Here is a 13,446-nt window from a genome sequence, read left to right on the forward strand (position 1 = left end):
TACTGTCAATGGATGTTTGTGTCGGTTGTATAGCCATTGTTGAGTTTGAACATAGTTCTTGGGTATAAGCAAAGTGAGATTTAAAGACTCGATCAGAGGTTAATTGTCTTGATAACCTCAATATTTTTCTGCAGTGGAGGTGGGAGCTGTTGGCTCTGCACTGCTCTCTAGGAGATAAAGCACTTCCTCATCTGCATTTTGTACTGATAATGGAAAGCAGGTCACTTGACATGTACTCTGCTTGCATAAAGGAGGGCTACACATGCAGCCACTGTCAGAAAACACTCTGAAGTGTCCCATAGCCGTCTCTCTGGTTTCTGTAACAGCTGCTTTGCTCTGTTTCACTCTGGTTGTTGTCATGAATGTGTGAATCTGATTTATAGCTCTTTTGTTTTGTTAGCTTCAGGAAGCATTTTGATTTGTCGCTGAGCTGTCTGCATTCACCCACAAAGCCTTTTCTAACATAAATTCAATTTTGTTACTGCTCAGGCTAATTTTTTCTTAAAATATATAGTTGAGTCTTGACATGTACTTTTCATCGTGCTGCAATTTACACATATATCAGATCTTCTTACACAGCATAAGACAACATTAAATAGTTAGAAAAGTGCAGTGGATTCATCAGGGAGAAATATTATTAGTGACATTTTGATGGAAAGAAACGTAAATAAGTTAGGATGTGTGTGTGTGTGCTGAGTGTGCCCGCAACTATTTGCCTGCACTCGGTTCTGTGTTGCACATGAAACCGCCTCATAATTGTTCTTACAGGAGACAGACATTCTCACGATCTCTAATGGACGCTGTAGCTATCCTGTTAATATCTGTGAATGTGTTACTTCACTGTGAATAAATCTGATATAATCTTATCTTCAGTGCGGTTAAGAATCTGGATTTTTCACACATTTAGTTAAATAAATTAAATGAATCTAACATTTCCCAGAAAAGTGATAAGTGCCAGGGCTACAGCTAAGTCTTTATTCTTGATTAATCAGTTAATCTTCAAGTGCGCAACCTAAGGCGAACAGAAAATGTTTTAGAGCCCAAACTGACTAAATCAAATGACGTGTCTTTTGAGAAATGTTGATTACGCGGCAGATTTTTGGATGAAACTACATGTAGAAGCAGAGACTATGGTACAGTGTGCTTGTATCTTTCAGTACAGCTGTTAAGTCAGCTGCTTTTGCTAAGAAAGGCTGTCATGGTTCCACTTGGCATCTGAGGTTCATGACCCTTTTCCTGCAGGGACTTTTCCTGAAATGCCCTTTAACAGTTCACTGAATCATCATCATCATCATCATCATCAGTGTCATCATCAGCTCCTGGCAAGTTGACTACTGAGAGAAAGGGGAACTAACATGTTCTGTGTGGAAATGAGCGGTGCTGTTTCATAGAAATTTTTCTGCGGCAGTGGCAATTGAAACATCAAGTGATGCAATATGTGAATACTTTCATAATCATCTTGACCTCCCTTCTGTGATTTTTGCACAATCCCTTCAGCTTTCTGTTCAGCTGCGTTTTCTCACCACTACCACAGATAAACCAGTGAATGATGAATCGCGGTGTGGGCTGCAATTTGTGATCTTCCAACTGGATGCAAATCATTAGACTCATTACATCAGTGCCTGTGTGTGTGCGCGCATGCTAAATGAATCTAGCTCTTTTCACCCCAACCCCCGGTCTTTCTGCTTCTCTTCCTCCTCGGCCTCACGAGCTGCTTTAGTGTCCTGGGACAGCAGCCTGACGGACAGACAGGCAGATGGAAGTGACGTTGGCGACATCAGCGGGATTCAGCAAAAGCAAAGTAGATGGAAATCAATGGCGACAATGACAGTGGGGTCAGGAGAGGTTGGGGGAGGAAAGTGAGTGGAGAGGAAAGAGCTGCAGCTTAGTAAAGTTCAGTGTAAGATAGAGATGTCTCCTACAAATAACTCAAACGGACCTATGAGCCCAACACAGACCGGAGTCAGAGGTATTCATTGTGTGCTTCCTCCCAGCCTGGTGTGCTGCAATGCTAGTGTTGTTTAAAGTGTTTCCTTGAAAGTATTGTTGTTGTTTAGTGTTTCCTGGTTCACATTAAGAATGTGATTTCTCTGTAAAGAATAGGTCTAATTTGGAATAGGTCATGGGGTGCAGTCTGTTGGGATAATATCAGAACAACAAGGCTGGATTTACATTTATTTCTTAGAGGATGTTTCCTGTTGTAGGAAAATGTGGATCTTTAACAGCTGGTTTTTGACAGTGCTGCCTTGTCAGAAGCAGAGCCTCCATTTGCCACGTATGCCAACATCAAATTTGGTTATCAAATCTGTTGTTGTGGAGGGAAAGAAGGTTGCCTCTTCAGTCTCAACAGGGAGTTGCAGGCAGACACCTGCAGACATCCTGTAGCCTCCTCCTGACTCCTCCACTGCAGAGCGCCGTCCGGTCCACTGAACACACACTGAACACACACTCACTCCCTTTTAATGGCACCAACCTTTCTGAAATCCACTGAGGATTTCTTTTTATTGAAGAGTTTACTATTGGCTTGTTATTTTTGACCAAAGCCACCTTTAAAGTGGATGTATTACGTCTATATCCAGCTCCATTTTTATTCTTGGACTCTGTAAGAGTTGCTTTGCATGACAAAATTAATGCCTGTTTATCTTATAGTGCAGCCCCTCAATTCATCCTCTGACTGCCCTTTAGGCCATGCTTCTTCTTCGTGTTCACACCAAACACCCTAGAATTTTTTGTCGGTCATTAATTATTAAAGAAAAAAGATCATAGTTGAATTTTTAATGAAGTAAAGGTCAGTAAATTCGGGTCAGCATCAACACACTTTTGTTTTCCCTACATCAAAAAATTCATTCAGTTTAGTTTCACTTCATACTTTTTCAAACAAGAAAACCAACATGCTCAACTCTAAATAATCCATTTAATGGGAGCTCAGTAGGGCTGCACGATTAATCGTTAGAAAATCGCAATCTCAATTCATACTTATGTGCGATCTCATTTCCAAATGACAACGATTTTTTTAAAAAAGAGAGAGAAAAAGACGACGACGATTGTACCGCATTTTGATCCGGGACGTAATCTGCATGAAAACAAGCGCTCACTCTTCCTGCTCAACAAATGACAAGGGCGGAGCCTTATACCACGTGGTACAGAAGCTGGCTGCTAAAATTGGCAGGGAAAAAACAACGGAGAGCACGTCAGGGATGACGAGAAAGTGACAGGAGAAAATCCGTCCCGGTCAACCACCCAAACATCAATAACGGGAACCTTATACAGCGCTTCCCTATACCCGTCGAACTCCCGCAGGCACAAAGAAATTACGGAGGCTATCACTTATCACCTGACCAAAGATATGGCTCCCATCAACACTGAGCAAAACGAGGGATTTAGGAAAATGATCAACACCCTAGACAAACGCTACACAGTGCCGTCCCGCAACTATTTTTCTATTGTTGCACTACCTGCTCAATACACGCAGTGTCGAGCAACGGTGGAGACGGAATTACAAGCAGTACAACATTTTGCGGCAACGACAAAATGTGAGACATTTGTTGTTTTTATGTTTATTTATTGTTTTTATGTTCAGTCTCAACTGTTACGAAGTTGATGTGCAGTTAATAAGTGCAATAAATATTTATACTGGAAAAGAGAATCGTGAGAGAATCGTGATCTCAATTCTAAGCAAAAAAATCCAGATTCTCATTTTATGCAAAATCGTGCAGCCCTAGTGCTCAGCCATGTAAGTGTCAGCTTATGAATGAGAACTTCAGCTCTCATACTTACACATATAAAGTATTTGCTATTACAAGGCAATAAGAAGAAACTGACAAGGCTTTCCTCTGTGTTTCCAATAGTCATGTAAAACACCACCAGGACCTAACCTCTAATAGGCAAAGGTGGCAACAATCAACAATACATCAGTGTGCAACTCCACCCACATGTACAGATCATCGAAATGTGTACAAAACAACACACACCATTAACACTGTCTGAAACACATTCACAGACAAAAAACCCCAGACGACGACAGTTCCTCATTTAGTCAGCCAGGATACAAAGTTTGTAAATGATATATAAATACGTGACAGAGAGCTTACGTTCTCTGTCACCACCTCTTTTCAATGACTCACTCGCTTCAGGCTGAACACACTCAAAAGTTATAAGTTGATAAATGATGCTGTAGTAAAGAAGACAGTGTGCAGAAATCTCCTCAATCTCTCTTAATATGTACGAGTTACTGATGAGTCATTCCTCTTGTCCATATGTGACTGCACCTTATTTTCTTATCTGAAAGCAGGTTATGTGATAGTGAAGGACCAGTAATTAACAAAGATGTTTGTATCATGTTTTTGTGCTTGATTTTAGGGCTGTCAAACTGTCTCAGATCAGCTGTAGATGTTTTGTTTAACTTCTATATCATATCAGGTTAATAATGACTAACCTGGGGTCAGTCGAGACCTGGCATCTTCTTGCCTGACCTGTTCTCTTGCAGTCGTGGTGGCATGAATGCCAGATGTTGTACTCTGCTCCTGTCCGCCAGTCACACATTTCACCATCTGTTTGTCAAACCACCCCATGATGTAGCTCACACTCTAGTGTTGTTTGCACTGTTTGTAAGTGTTGTAGATGTTTTATATCCAGAGAGTTTGTTTTTGTCTTTTGGCGAGTTATCTCCTGTTATTATATCATCAGAAGCCCCTTCGTCTTTGTTCTTGTTGCCAGCATACGTCTGGTTCATCCCTCCTTATCGGTCACATTTCACTCTGATCTCAGGTCTGCCTGCATTGCTTTGACATACCAGTGAGCAGCACCTCCTCCTCCAGAGTGATTGCACTCATTCCGCTGGAAGCTGCACTCTTCTGCGAGCTCTGTCATTACTACCATCTAAGCAGTGTAATTACCAGCCTCGATGTGTGTTTGCGGTGCGCGATTCAAGCCTGCATCACGCTGGGCAAGCAGGAGTGGGTGAGCAGAGCGCGCGCGAGAGAGCGTGAATGGGAGAGCCAGAACAGGGGAGGTACATCCCTGAGCTAACTAATTACTGTATGTGAGTAATTAAAAAGCATTAAATGTCTGCTATTTATCTTCTGAAGTCTGTGCCAGAGACTGTGCTGGATGTTTCTGCCCTCCTCTCACTGAAGAGGAGGGAGATTAAGTCTTTTCTTTTTTTTTTCCTCCCATGTGTGTCTCCTTTTTTGCCTGTTTGTTTGCAGTCAATGATCAATTTATGTTGATTTGCTTTAAAAATATTCTCTTACTTTAAATACAACTGGTTCTCAAGATTCCCACCATCAGGTATACAATATATTAGCTCCTTACTGCTAATTACTTTGTGATGGGGAGGTTTCTTCCTCACACAGCAACAGCATTTGTTTTGTCTCAGTACCATTTACTTAAGAAAAACTTGGACTTTGAGTTGAGAATTTGACGTCCTGAGAGTTTGCATTTAAGAAAATTAACGACATTACCATCAGCCTCAGCTCTACTTTTGCTTACAGCTCATCGGCAGCTGTTAGTACTCTCGCAGATTTACAGTATTTAAACATCAAACATGCTAACCAACAGCATGTTAGTAGCACATGTGTGACCAAGTATTGCCACACAGTGCCTGTAGCATGGCTGTAGATCACATATGCACTGCATTACCTCACAGAGGGGCACCTCAAAGGCTGAAGTCCTTACTGCAGCAGCCTGGGTTTGACTCTGCTCCAGACCTTGAACTAACTACACGTCTCTCTACTTTTCTGTTTGTCCACATTATCCTATCTGCCAAAGGCCTAAAATACCAGTAACTAAATTAATAAAGTACACCTTACCTATACAATAAACACCAATAAACCAGGAAAACGCACCAATAAACACAGAGCACCAAGAGCTTCTATAGGATTGGATGTTATTTGGCATCCACATTAGAAAGAACGCAGGTTTAAGTCACTATGCTGTTGGCTTCACTCACTCTGGGAGCTCCTGTTAATGAGAATACAGCTGATCTGAACCATCTCCTTGTAAATGTGAGAAAGGACAACTTCAGAAAAAGTCCCGACCTGATTCACCCGGTGTTTTCCGGAGTTTATGTGTGAGAACAGCTTTAATCAGATGTGTTTCTCACTAAGGAGCTGTGTTCTGGCAAAGGTCACTGATAAAGAAGACCACACTCTCTACATTGCTTCTCTCATCAGGCACCTCAGACATATAATGAAGCCATTCTACCGCTCCGGCAGCTGGGGCGGATAATCTGCGATTGGGCCTCAGTGGATCACAGGACAGCCCTCTGAAAGAGGAAGGACTCTGTCAGAAAGCATGATCAGAGCAGGCGTCTTTGGGCCGGAAGTGACTGTGGTTCCGTAAAAACAAAGACATGATACATCCGCGCGGCTGTATGACGATAGGGAGATTCTGTTTGCCGTGAATGAGTTTTGTTGATGTTGCCCATGTGCGTGTGTTGTGTATGAGTAATGCGGTCTTAATGCCCAAAAGGACTTGAGCTAGCTCTCATAAAAGCCATTGTGTATCATAAAAGACACTGGGACCACTGTGAGCTGCCTTTACACAATGGAAAGCTCAACGTTATGCAAATTGGACTTTGTAAAGCGATAGCCAACCCAGGAGTCGACATTTGTAGAGTTCACAAAGACGCGTGTAGCTGGAGAGAGCACATTTTCTGCTCGTTCTCACTGGAAATAGTTAAATGTTTAACTCCTGTCTTTCTGGAGCTTCCCTTGCAGCTTTGTGCGCAACAGTGTAGTGTGTCACTGCTTAAATTTTAATGCTGGACGTAATTATGCAGCGGTTCGTTGTGTTTGAGCGTGTGTTCCTGCTTTTGTTTGAATCATATTACATTTTTTAAAGCGCTTGTCTTATGAGTAAAATTGTACTGCTCCTCTCTGATTAACTATGACCATGAGTTTGGTAACTGGTGAAAGTGAGGTGAAAGCACCATGTGATGACACGTACGGTTGAATGTGATGCAAGAAACAGGTGACAGATGAGTGGCATATATGATGGAAGTGGGGACATGAAACCCTAGGATTTTATGAAAGTTAAGTATAACAGCAGAGTAATATGGAACTCCAAAGAAGTACAAAAAATTAAATGGTGAGCAGTGGAACTTTATGGGCATATTTTATAAAGGTATATATGCAGATGATGAGCTTATTCACTGTGTGGAGCCTTATATAGATAAGAGCTTTAACCTCACAATGGAGAACTAAATGGAGACTGAGATTAGACAGAAACCTGAGAATGATAAAGGAAAGAGAGAAATTCTAGTGGTCTGTCTGCAGCATAGAGAATTAAGCACATTTACATTTCAGACATTAAGCTGAATATCATATTAATAACAAGTAACCCCCCACTGAGACTGCATTTTATCACATTTTCACACTTGCCAAATTCCCTGTTGGTATCTGCAGCTCTTAAAACATTTTCCATAACCCGTGGTTTCTGTTTCATCCAAAATAGCTGTTAAATATGTGCATTGTTCTGGGCTGTGTTCTTTCTCCTCTGCTCTTCTCCCTGTACACCAACTGCTGCACCTCCACCCACCAGTCTGTCAAGCTAATCAAGTTTGCAGATGACACCACCGTTATTGGACTCATCTCGGACGGGGATGAGTCTGCCTACAGGAGGGAGGTTGAACGTCTGGTGTCCTGGTGCAGCCACAACAACCTGGTGCTGAATGCCCAGAAGACAGTGGAGATTATTGTGGACTTCAGGAAGCACACAGCTCCACTCCCCCCCATCATCCTGACTGACACCCCCATCACCTCTGTGGACTCGTTCCGCTTCCTGGGTACCACCATCACCCAGGACCTGAAGTGGGAGCCCACCATCACTTCCGTCATTAAGAAAGCCCAGCAGAGGATGTACTTCCTGAGGCAGCTGAAGAAATTCAACCTGCCAACACGGACGATGATGCAATTCTACACTGCAATCATCGAGTCCATCCTCACCTCCTCCATCACCGTGTGGTACGCTGGAGCCACTATCAGGGACAAACAGAGACTGCAGCGTGTTGTGCGCTCTGCTGAGAAGGTGATTGGCTGCAGACTCCCATCTCTGCAGGACCTGTACACCTCCAGGACACTGCGGCGTGCAGCTCGGATCTCAGCTGACCCTTCTCACCCTGGACACAGTCTGTTTGACCTGCTCCCCTCAGGCAGGAGGCTCCGGTCCATTCGCACCAGAACCTCTCGCCATAAGAACAGTTTCTTCCCCTCTGCTGTCGGACACATGAACAATAACCGTATGACTGTTCCCACCACTAACACATGACCCTACGCTGTGTTCACTGCATCATTCCATGTTTGGCACTGATCACCACCTGCACTCATGTATATATCATGTATATATCTATCCACTTAGCACTTTTAATTCTTATTCTTATTTTTATATTTTTATGACAGTATGTTTGCACTGAAGCACCGCAGCAATTTCCTAATGTTGTAAACCTGCTCAACATTTGGCAATAAAACCCTTTCTGATTCTGATTCTGATTCTGATTCTTTGTCCAGGTAAGCAGTCGTTTGGCTACAAAATGCTCTGATAGCTGCAGGTTATCAGAAAAAACACCTAAAAAAAAACAAAGAAAGTGGGATTGTCTTGACAGCACAAGGATAATATGTCTGCCAGTGTCGATGCAGGCCGGTTTTCTGGTTTTCATGGCTCTGACAGTACATGCTGCAGAGAAGATAGAAGTCAGACAGAACAACGTCTTATAGTGAGATGAGACTGAAACTGTCCACTGCAGCCACTGTCTTCATGCTGAACTCTGCTGTCACTCCCTTTCTTTGCAACCAATCAGTATTCTACCCAGGGCAAAGTTTTGTTTGTAGCCTCTGCATTGGTTGAATTCCCACAATCCCTCTCACAGCATAGCGAGAGCTGGTCAAATGAGCACAAACAACACCATAAATCCACATCAGTCTCTTCAATACTTATATGCTATGCTGTAGTTACTTAAATGTAAGTAAATGTTCTTCAAAGCACTAAAGTGAACCTTTTAACTGTTCGTCACCTGCAGTGAAGGTTTATCAGGTTTCTGTTTAGAAAGAAAGCTCCAAAGCAAGTCATTTGACTATTGCCCTCCTGGTTCCAGGGCAATAGTCAAATGACTATGGGTTTGGTTTAATTCTCAGTAAAATTTCCAAGTCGGTTTTCAGTTAAATGTGAGGTTTTAAATGATTTTGAAGATTATGACATTCTGATTTCATTAACTTTTTACGCAGCGTCCCAACATTTTTCACCGCAGAGCTGTACTGCCAAGATCCCTTACTGGGTCTCTCTTTACATTTGCATATGGACCACCATGCCAGCACATTATCATTTCTTGCTGTCACGCAGTCGAGTCATAACCACATCATGAAAAAAAGAAAATAAATAAATAAATTCCCTGCCGGTCACCCTAAAGTACCAACGAAATCAAAACCAAAAACACGCAACCATGACTTCAGTCTGTTGTCTGCACTCACAATGACCCAAGATCAGAATAGTCCAGTCTTCAGGTTGATCGAGTAAGCTGGACGTGACCGTATTCCTGTACCTGTTTGCTGAACGTGTAACCATAAAACCTCAGAAGAGAGAAAACAGAAGTCTTTATAAGGCTAGTTCATTTTTAAGACTTGGTGCTGTGTGAGTGTTATGTTAAAACATACTGTTGTGGTTCACCAAGCAGTGCTCCAGTCTCCTCCACCCACTTTCTTGACTTTTGATATCTACTTTAGCCAAAAGGGTGAGGTTTGGTAAAGTGTTCTTTTGCTTTCTCTTTCTCTCTCTCTCTCTCCTAAAAACTATGAACCACACAAAGTTGTTTGTTTAGTGTCGCGCTGTGGAAAGAGTAGAAACAGAGTAACTTCTTTGTGACTGTCACAGCCGTGAGCCCACATAACAGCGAACACAAATATAGGACGCTTTTGTTTTTCTGGTATATAAAAAAATTGGGGGGTTTCATTTACTCATGCTTAAAATACAAAACAATCATCAAATGGCCCAGAATAAGAAAAGAATGCATAGATTTTTGTGTTTATGTGTGCAGTCGCCCCCTCCCTCAAAGATCATTTTTGAGCCCTGCTGTAATCTATGCAGTGGGAAAATGCTTCAGTGTATTTAAACTGTCTGTGCACTCTCCCTGTTTGGATTTGTATTACTTTCTTGTCTGATAAAATTAGCTAGTGTTTCTGAGGTTTTAATCTGCAGCAGAGCGGCTGCAGCCTTCGTGTCCTGTGGGTGTGCGGCTTTCTGTGTGTGCGCGCCATATGTGATAATAATATCCCTTGTCAGCCTCCTGAAGATTAGCCTGGATGGGAGAAATCCTCTGTCATATCCCCTCACCTTATTTTCTCTCTCACTCTGGTTTATCAGTCCTACGTTGTTTTACAGTTTAGAGACTCTGAGTTTTGACTCTGTGGAAAAAATATGGGTCACACAGGCTTTATGATTTAAAAATCAGTGTATTTTAAGGCACATTTGTCTTTGTCTTAATATTTTTCCTGATTGTATGCCTGTTGTTGTTTCTCCTCTCAGATCTGCATCAGACATCATCCAAGAAAGAAGCACAAGAAGAAGAGGAGGAGGACGGCCTGGTTCCAGATTGGATGGACCAGTGAAGTCTTTCCCACCCTCCCTGTTAAAAGCAATGTTTTTGGGAGCTGGAGGTCGTAACAGCACCTTCCCCAGCACCCCTCCCAATATGGGATGCCAGCCCCCTGCCCCCCTGCCCTGAGCTCTCCTGGGGTGTCATGAATAGTTACAGAGACAGAGGGGTAACTTGCACCTCCTCAGACCTTCTCGATGGAGGCGGAGGAGGGTTGCCCCAGCACACTCCATTTCGTCACACCCCTAATGGGCACCCGGCGCTAGGTCCCTCTGACCCGGTCATCCAACCACGCATCTCTGTGCCCAAAATGGGTGTCCGTGCACGGATCGCAGAATGGCCTCCACGCCGTGCTCAGTCCCGGGAGTCGCTGCTCGAGAATGGGCAGATTGGCGGCAATCACTACGGCGATGACGGTTCAGTTTTATCAGTTTTGTCTGACTTCAGGCTGGTGCGGGGAGGAGTCGCCAGGTTGCCCCGGCGGAGGTCCAAGGATGTAGGAGAGTTTGGCGGTGAGAGAAGTTCTCCTTTCAGCCTGAGAGTGTTCCCACCTTTGAGAAAGCGCTCCAACAGTGAAGTGACGCTGAGCGAACAAGATGAAAATGAGGTGAGTGTGAAATCTCCCTCTAGTGCCTCTTTTACACGTGTAGGTCCTAACTGGATTAATTGTTTTCCTTTTAGCAGTAGTCCAGATTGAGTTAAATGACTCAAACAAACCAACTTTACAATGCATGACTTCACAATGACTGACATCCACAAACACCAGTGACTGAATGCAGGTGATACAGCTCTGCAATCTGCTCTGTGGACATATTTACACCGTCCAAGAAAACTTTAAAAACTTAAAATGTTGTTACTGCGTGTTTAGTCTAAACTCCTTTCTGTTATCACAGATGCTGTGGCACATGTCTGCGGTTACAGATGATCTTCCATTAACATTTAAACAAATAGTTTATCAAGCTTTGACAGGCGGATTTAATGGTATTAACTTTTCAAGCTATGCTGAAATCACATATCTGCGGTTTTAAAATTCTGTCCTGCTTTACTTTAATGTGATTAATGAAGTGAAGTTTTACATTTTCATGTCACTTGCTCTGTGAATTCATGATGTTGTTGTTGTGCAGGTTTATTTATTTTCAGCTGTAGTTAGTATGGGTTGACATGCTAACCTAATGAGATTGTTGCAGATGTTTTTGGCTGTTCCCTTACCTCCAGGCCACCTGCAGAAGAAATCAGACATCTGATAAAGACATCTTAAGAATATGTCTGTGTAGGTTCTGGCAGGTTGCCAGGATTTAAGTAAACTGACAGAAACTAAAAAGCGAACCACACGTTAGAGTGAGGTCTTTAAATTACTCTCTGTCAGTCCAAAATGTACTACGGTCTGCCCCAGGGCAGCTGTGGCTACAACCGTAGCTTGCCTCCACCAGTGTGTGAATGCGAGAGTGAATGAATAGTGGCATTGTAAAGCGCTTTGGGTGCCTTGAAAAGCGCTATATAAATCCAATCCATTATTATTATTATTATTATTACGGATTCACTTGGCTTTTTAACAATGTATACCAAACTGTTAATTGTAACTTAATTATAAAATCCGCAGTATAAGAAATCTAGACATTGTTCAGCCTTTATTCTTGTTTCATTGAAGCACTGATATTTCTTTTTTATAGATTTTTTTTTTTTTTTATTTGAGGAGCTCTCTGTGTGACTGGTTTGATTGACAGCTTTCAGATTTGTCTAAAATCTGCTCCTAGATCGATAAAAGGCTGATGTTCTAACCACTGAGCTGTTATCACACATTGAAATTGTCTCCTCTTCTTGCATAAAGGTGGAGGCTCGAGGAGATGGCGGATTGGGGAACCGGTTCAGGGAATACGGTAGCACCTCCTCCATCGACATCCAAGGCATCCCTGACCAGAGCTTCTTTGACATGATCAGCCAGTTCCGCCAGGAGAGGCCTGACCAGCGCAGCTCTGCACCCATACAAATCGGCGAGCTGCTGCGTGCTCCAGACTCGCCACCTGGACCTCTCCCCTCAGCGCCCTCACCTGGTCCCACAGGTGTGGAAGACAGAGAGACAGGAAGGAAAGACGGCACTGAGAGAGTGAGAAAGAAAAGTGGAGGGACAGAGTCGTCGCTGGGCACCTCCTCTTTGTTTCGGAAACTTCGGAGCTCCAATAGAGGGGAGCTGGATGGAGGGAAAGGAGAAACTGTTGAGGACAGGGGAACACGAGCTGCCATCAATTCCTCCTTTAAATCGTGGGTGTGTCCAAAAAGCTTTGTCCACTTTGACGCTCAGAGCATCCTGTTTGACCTCCACGAGGCAGCGGCTCAGCGTGGCTTTGTCACGCAGAGGAGAAACACGGCCACGGGAGCATCAGCAGCCTCAGTGTCTCTGTCAGTCTCCAGATCCTCAGCGAGTGTAAACGACCCCATTTACTCCAGCATCGAGGATCTGACTCTGAGCCTCGACCAGGGCTCCACCACACCCTCACTGGGTGTGGACCCTCTAGATGGCGCTGGAGCCCAGAGCTCCAGTCCACTTCTCCTCTCCTGCCCACACTTCCTCAATGAAACCGGAGGCCACGGAGAGCGCAACATCAGCTTCCTCAGCTCGTCATTAGAACGAGGAGGAGATGGAGGAGGAGGGGACGGGGGGAGGGGATGGCTAAGGAAGAGTAACGCCAGCGTGTCAGTGGTGGAGGTGGCCACTGAAGAGCAGGCTACAAGACTGGAAAGACTGAAACTGTACAGCATAGAGCATGTAGACCTGGGCGCTAGGTACTACAGAGACTACTTCCATGGAAAAGGTAGCACTGAGTCATACACAGTTAACACACTCACTCTGCTGCAGAGCCATC

The 13,446-nt window shown here is 43.6% G+C and overlaps 1 protein-coding gene across 1 annotated transcript in view; it reads left to right on the forward strand.

Annotated features, from left to right (window-relative positions):
- The window catches only part of sipa1l3 (signal-induced proliferation-associated 1 like 3), a 90,298-nt gene that overhangs the window by 54,037 nt on the left and 22,815 nt on the right, over positions 1–13,446 (forward strand). The window contains exons 3-4 of the mRNA XM_085370458.1: positions 10,516–11,192; positions 12,414–13,395. Coding sequence (XP_085226584.1) covers positions 10,731–11,192; positions 12,414–13,395 — 1,444 coding nt within the window. The 5' untranslated portion in view covers positions 10,516–10,730. The remainder of the gene's footprint in view (positions 1–10,515; positions 11,193–12,413; positions 13,396–13,446) is intronic.

The sequence above is a fragment of the Diplotaxodon limnothrissa genome, linkage group LG14 (assembly GCF_057381915.1).
Source record: "Diplotaxodon limnothrissa isolate DT_005_m linkage group LG14, D_limnothrissa_male_GT1.1, whole genome shotgun sequence".
Taxonomy (NCBI): domain Eukaryota; kingdom Metazoa; phylum Chordata; class Actinopteri; order Cichliformes; family Cichlidae; genus Diplotaxodon; species Diplotaxodon limnothrissa.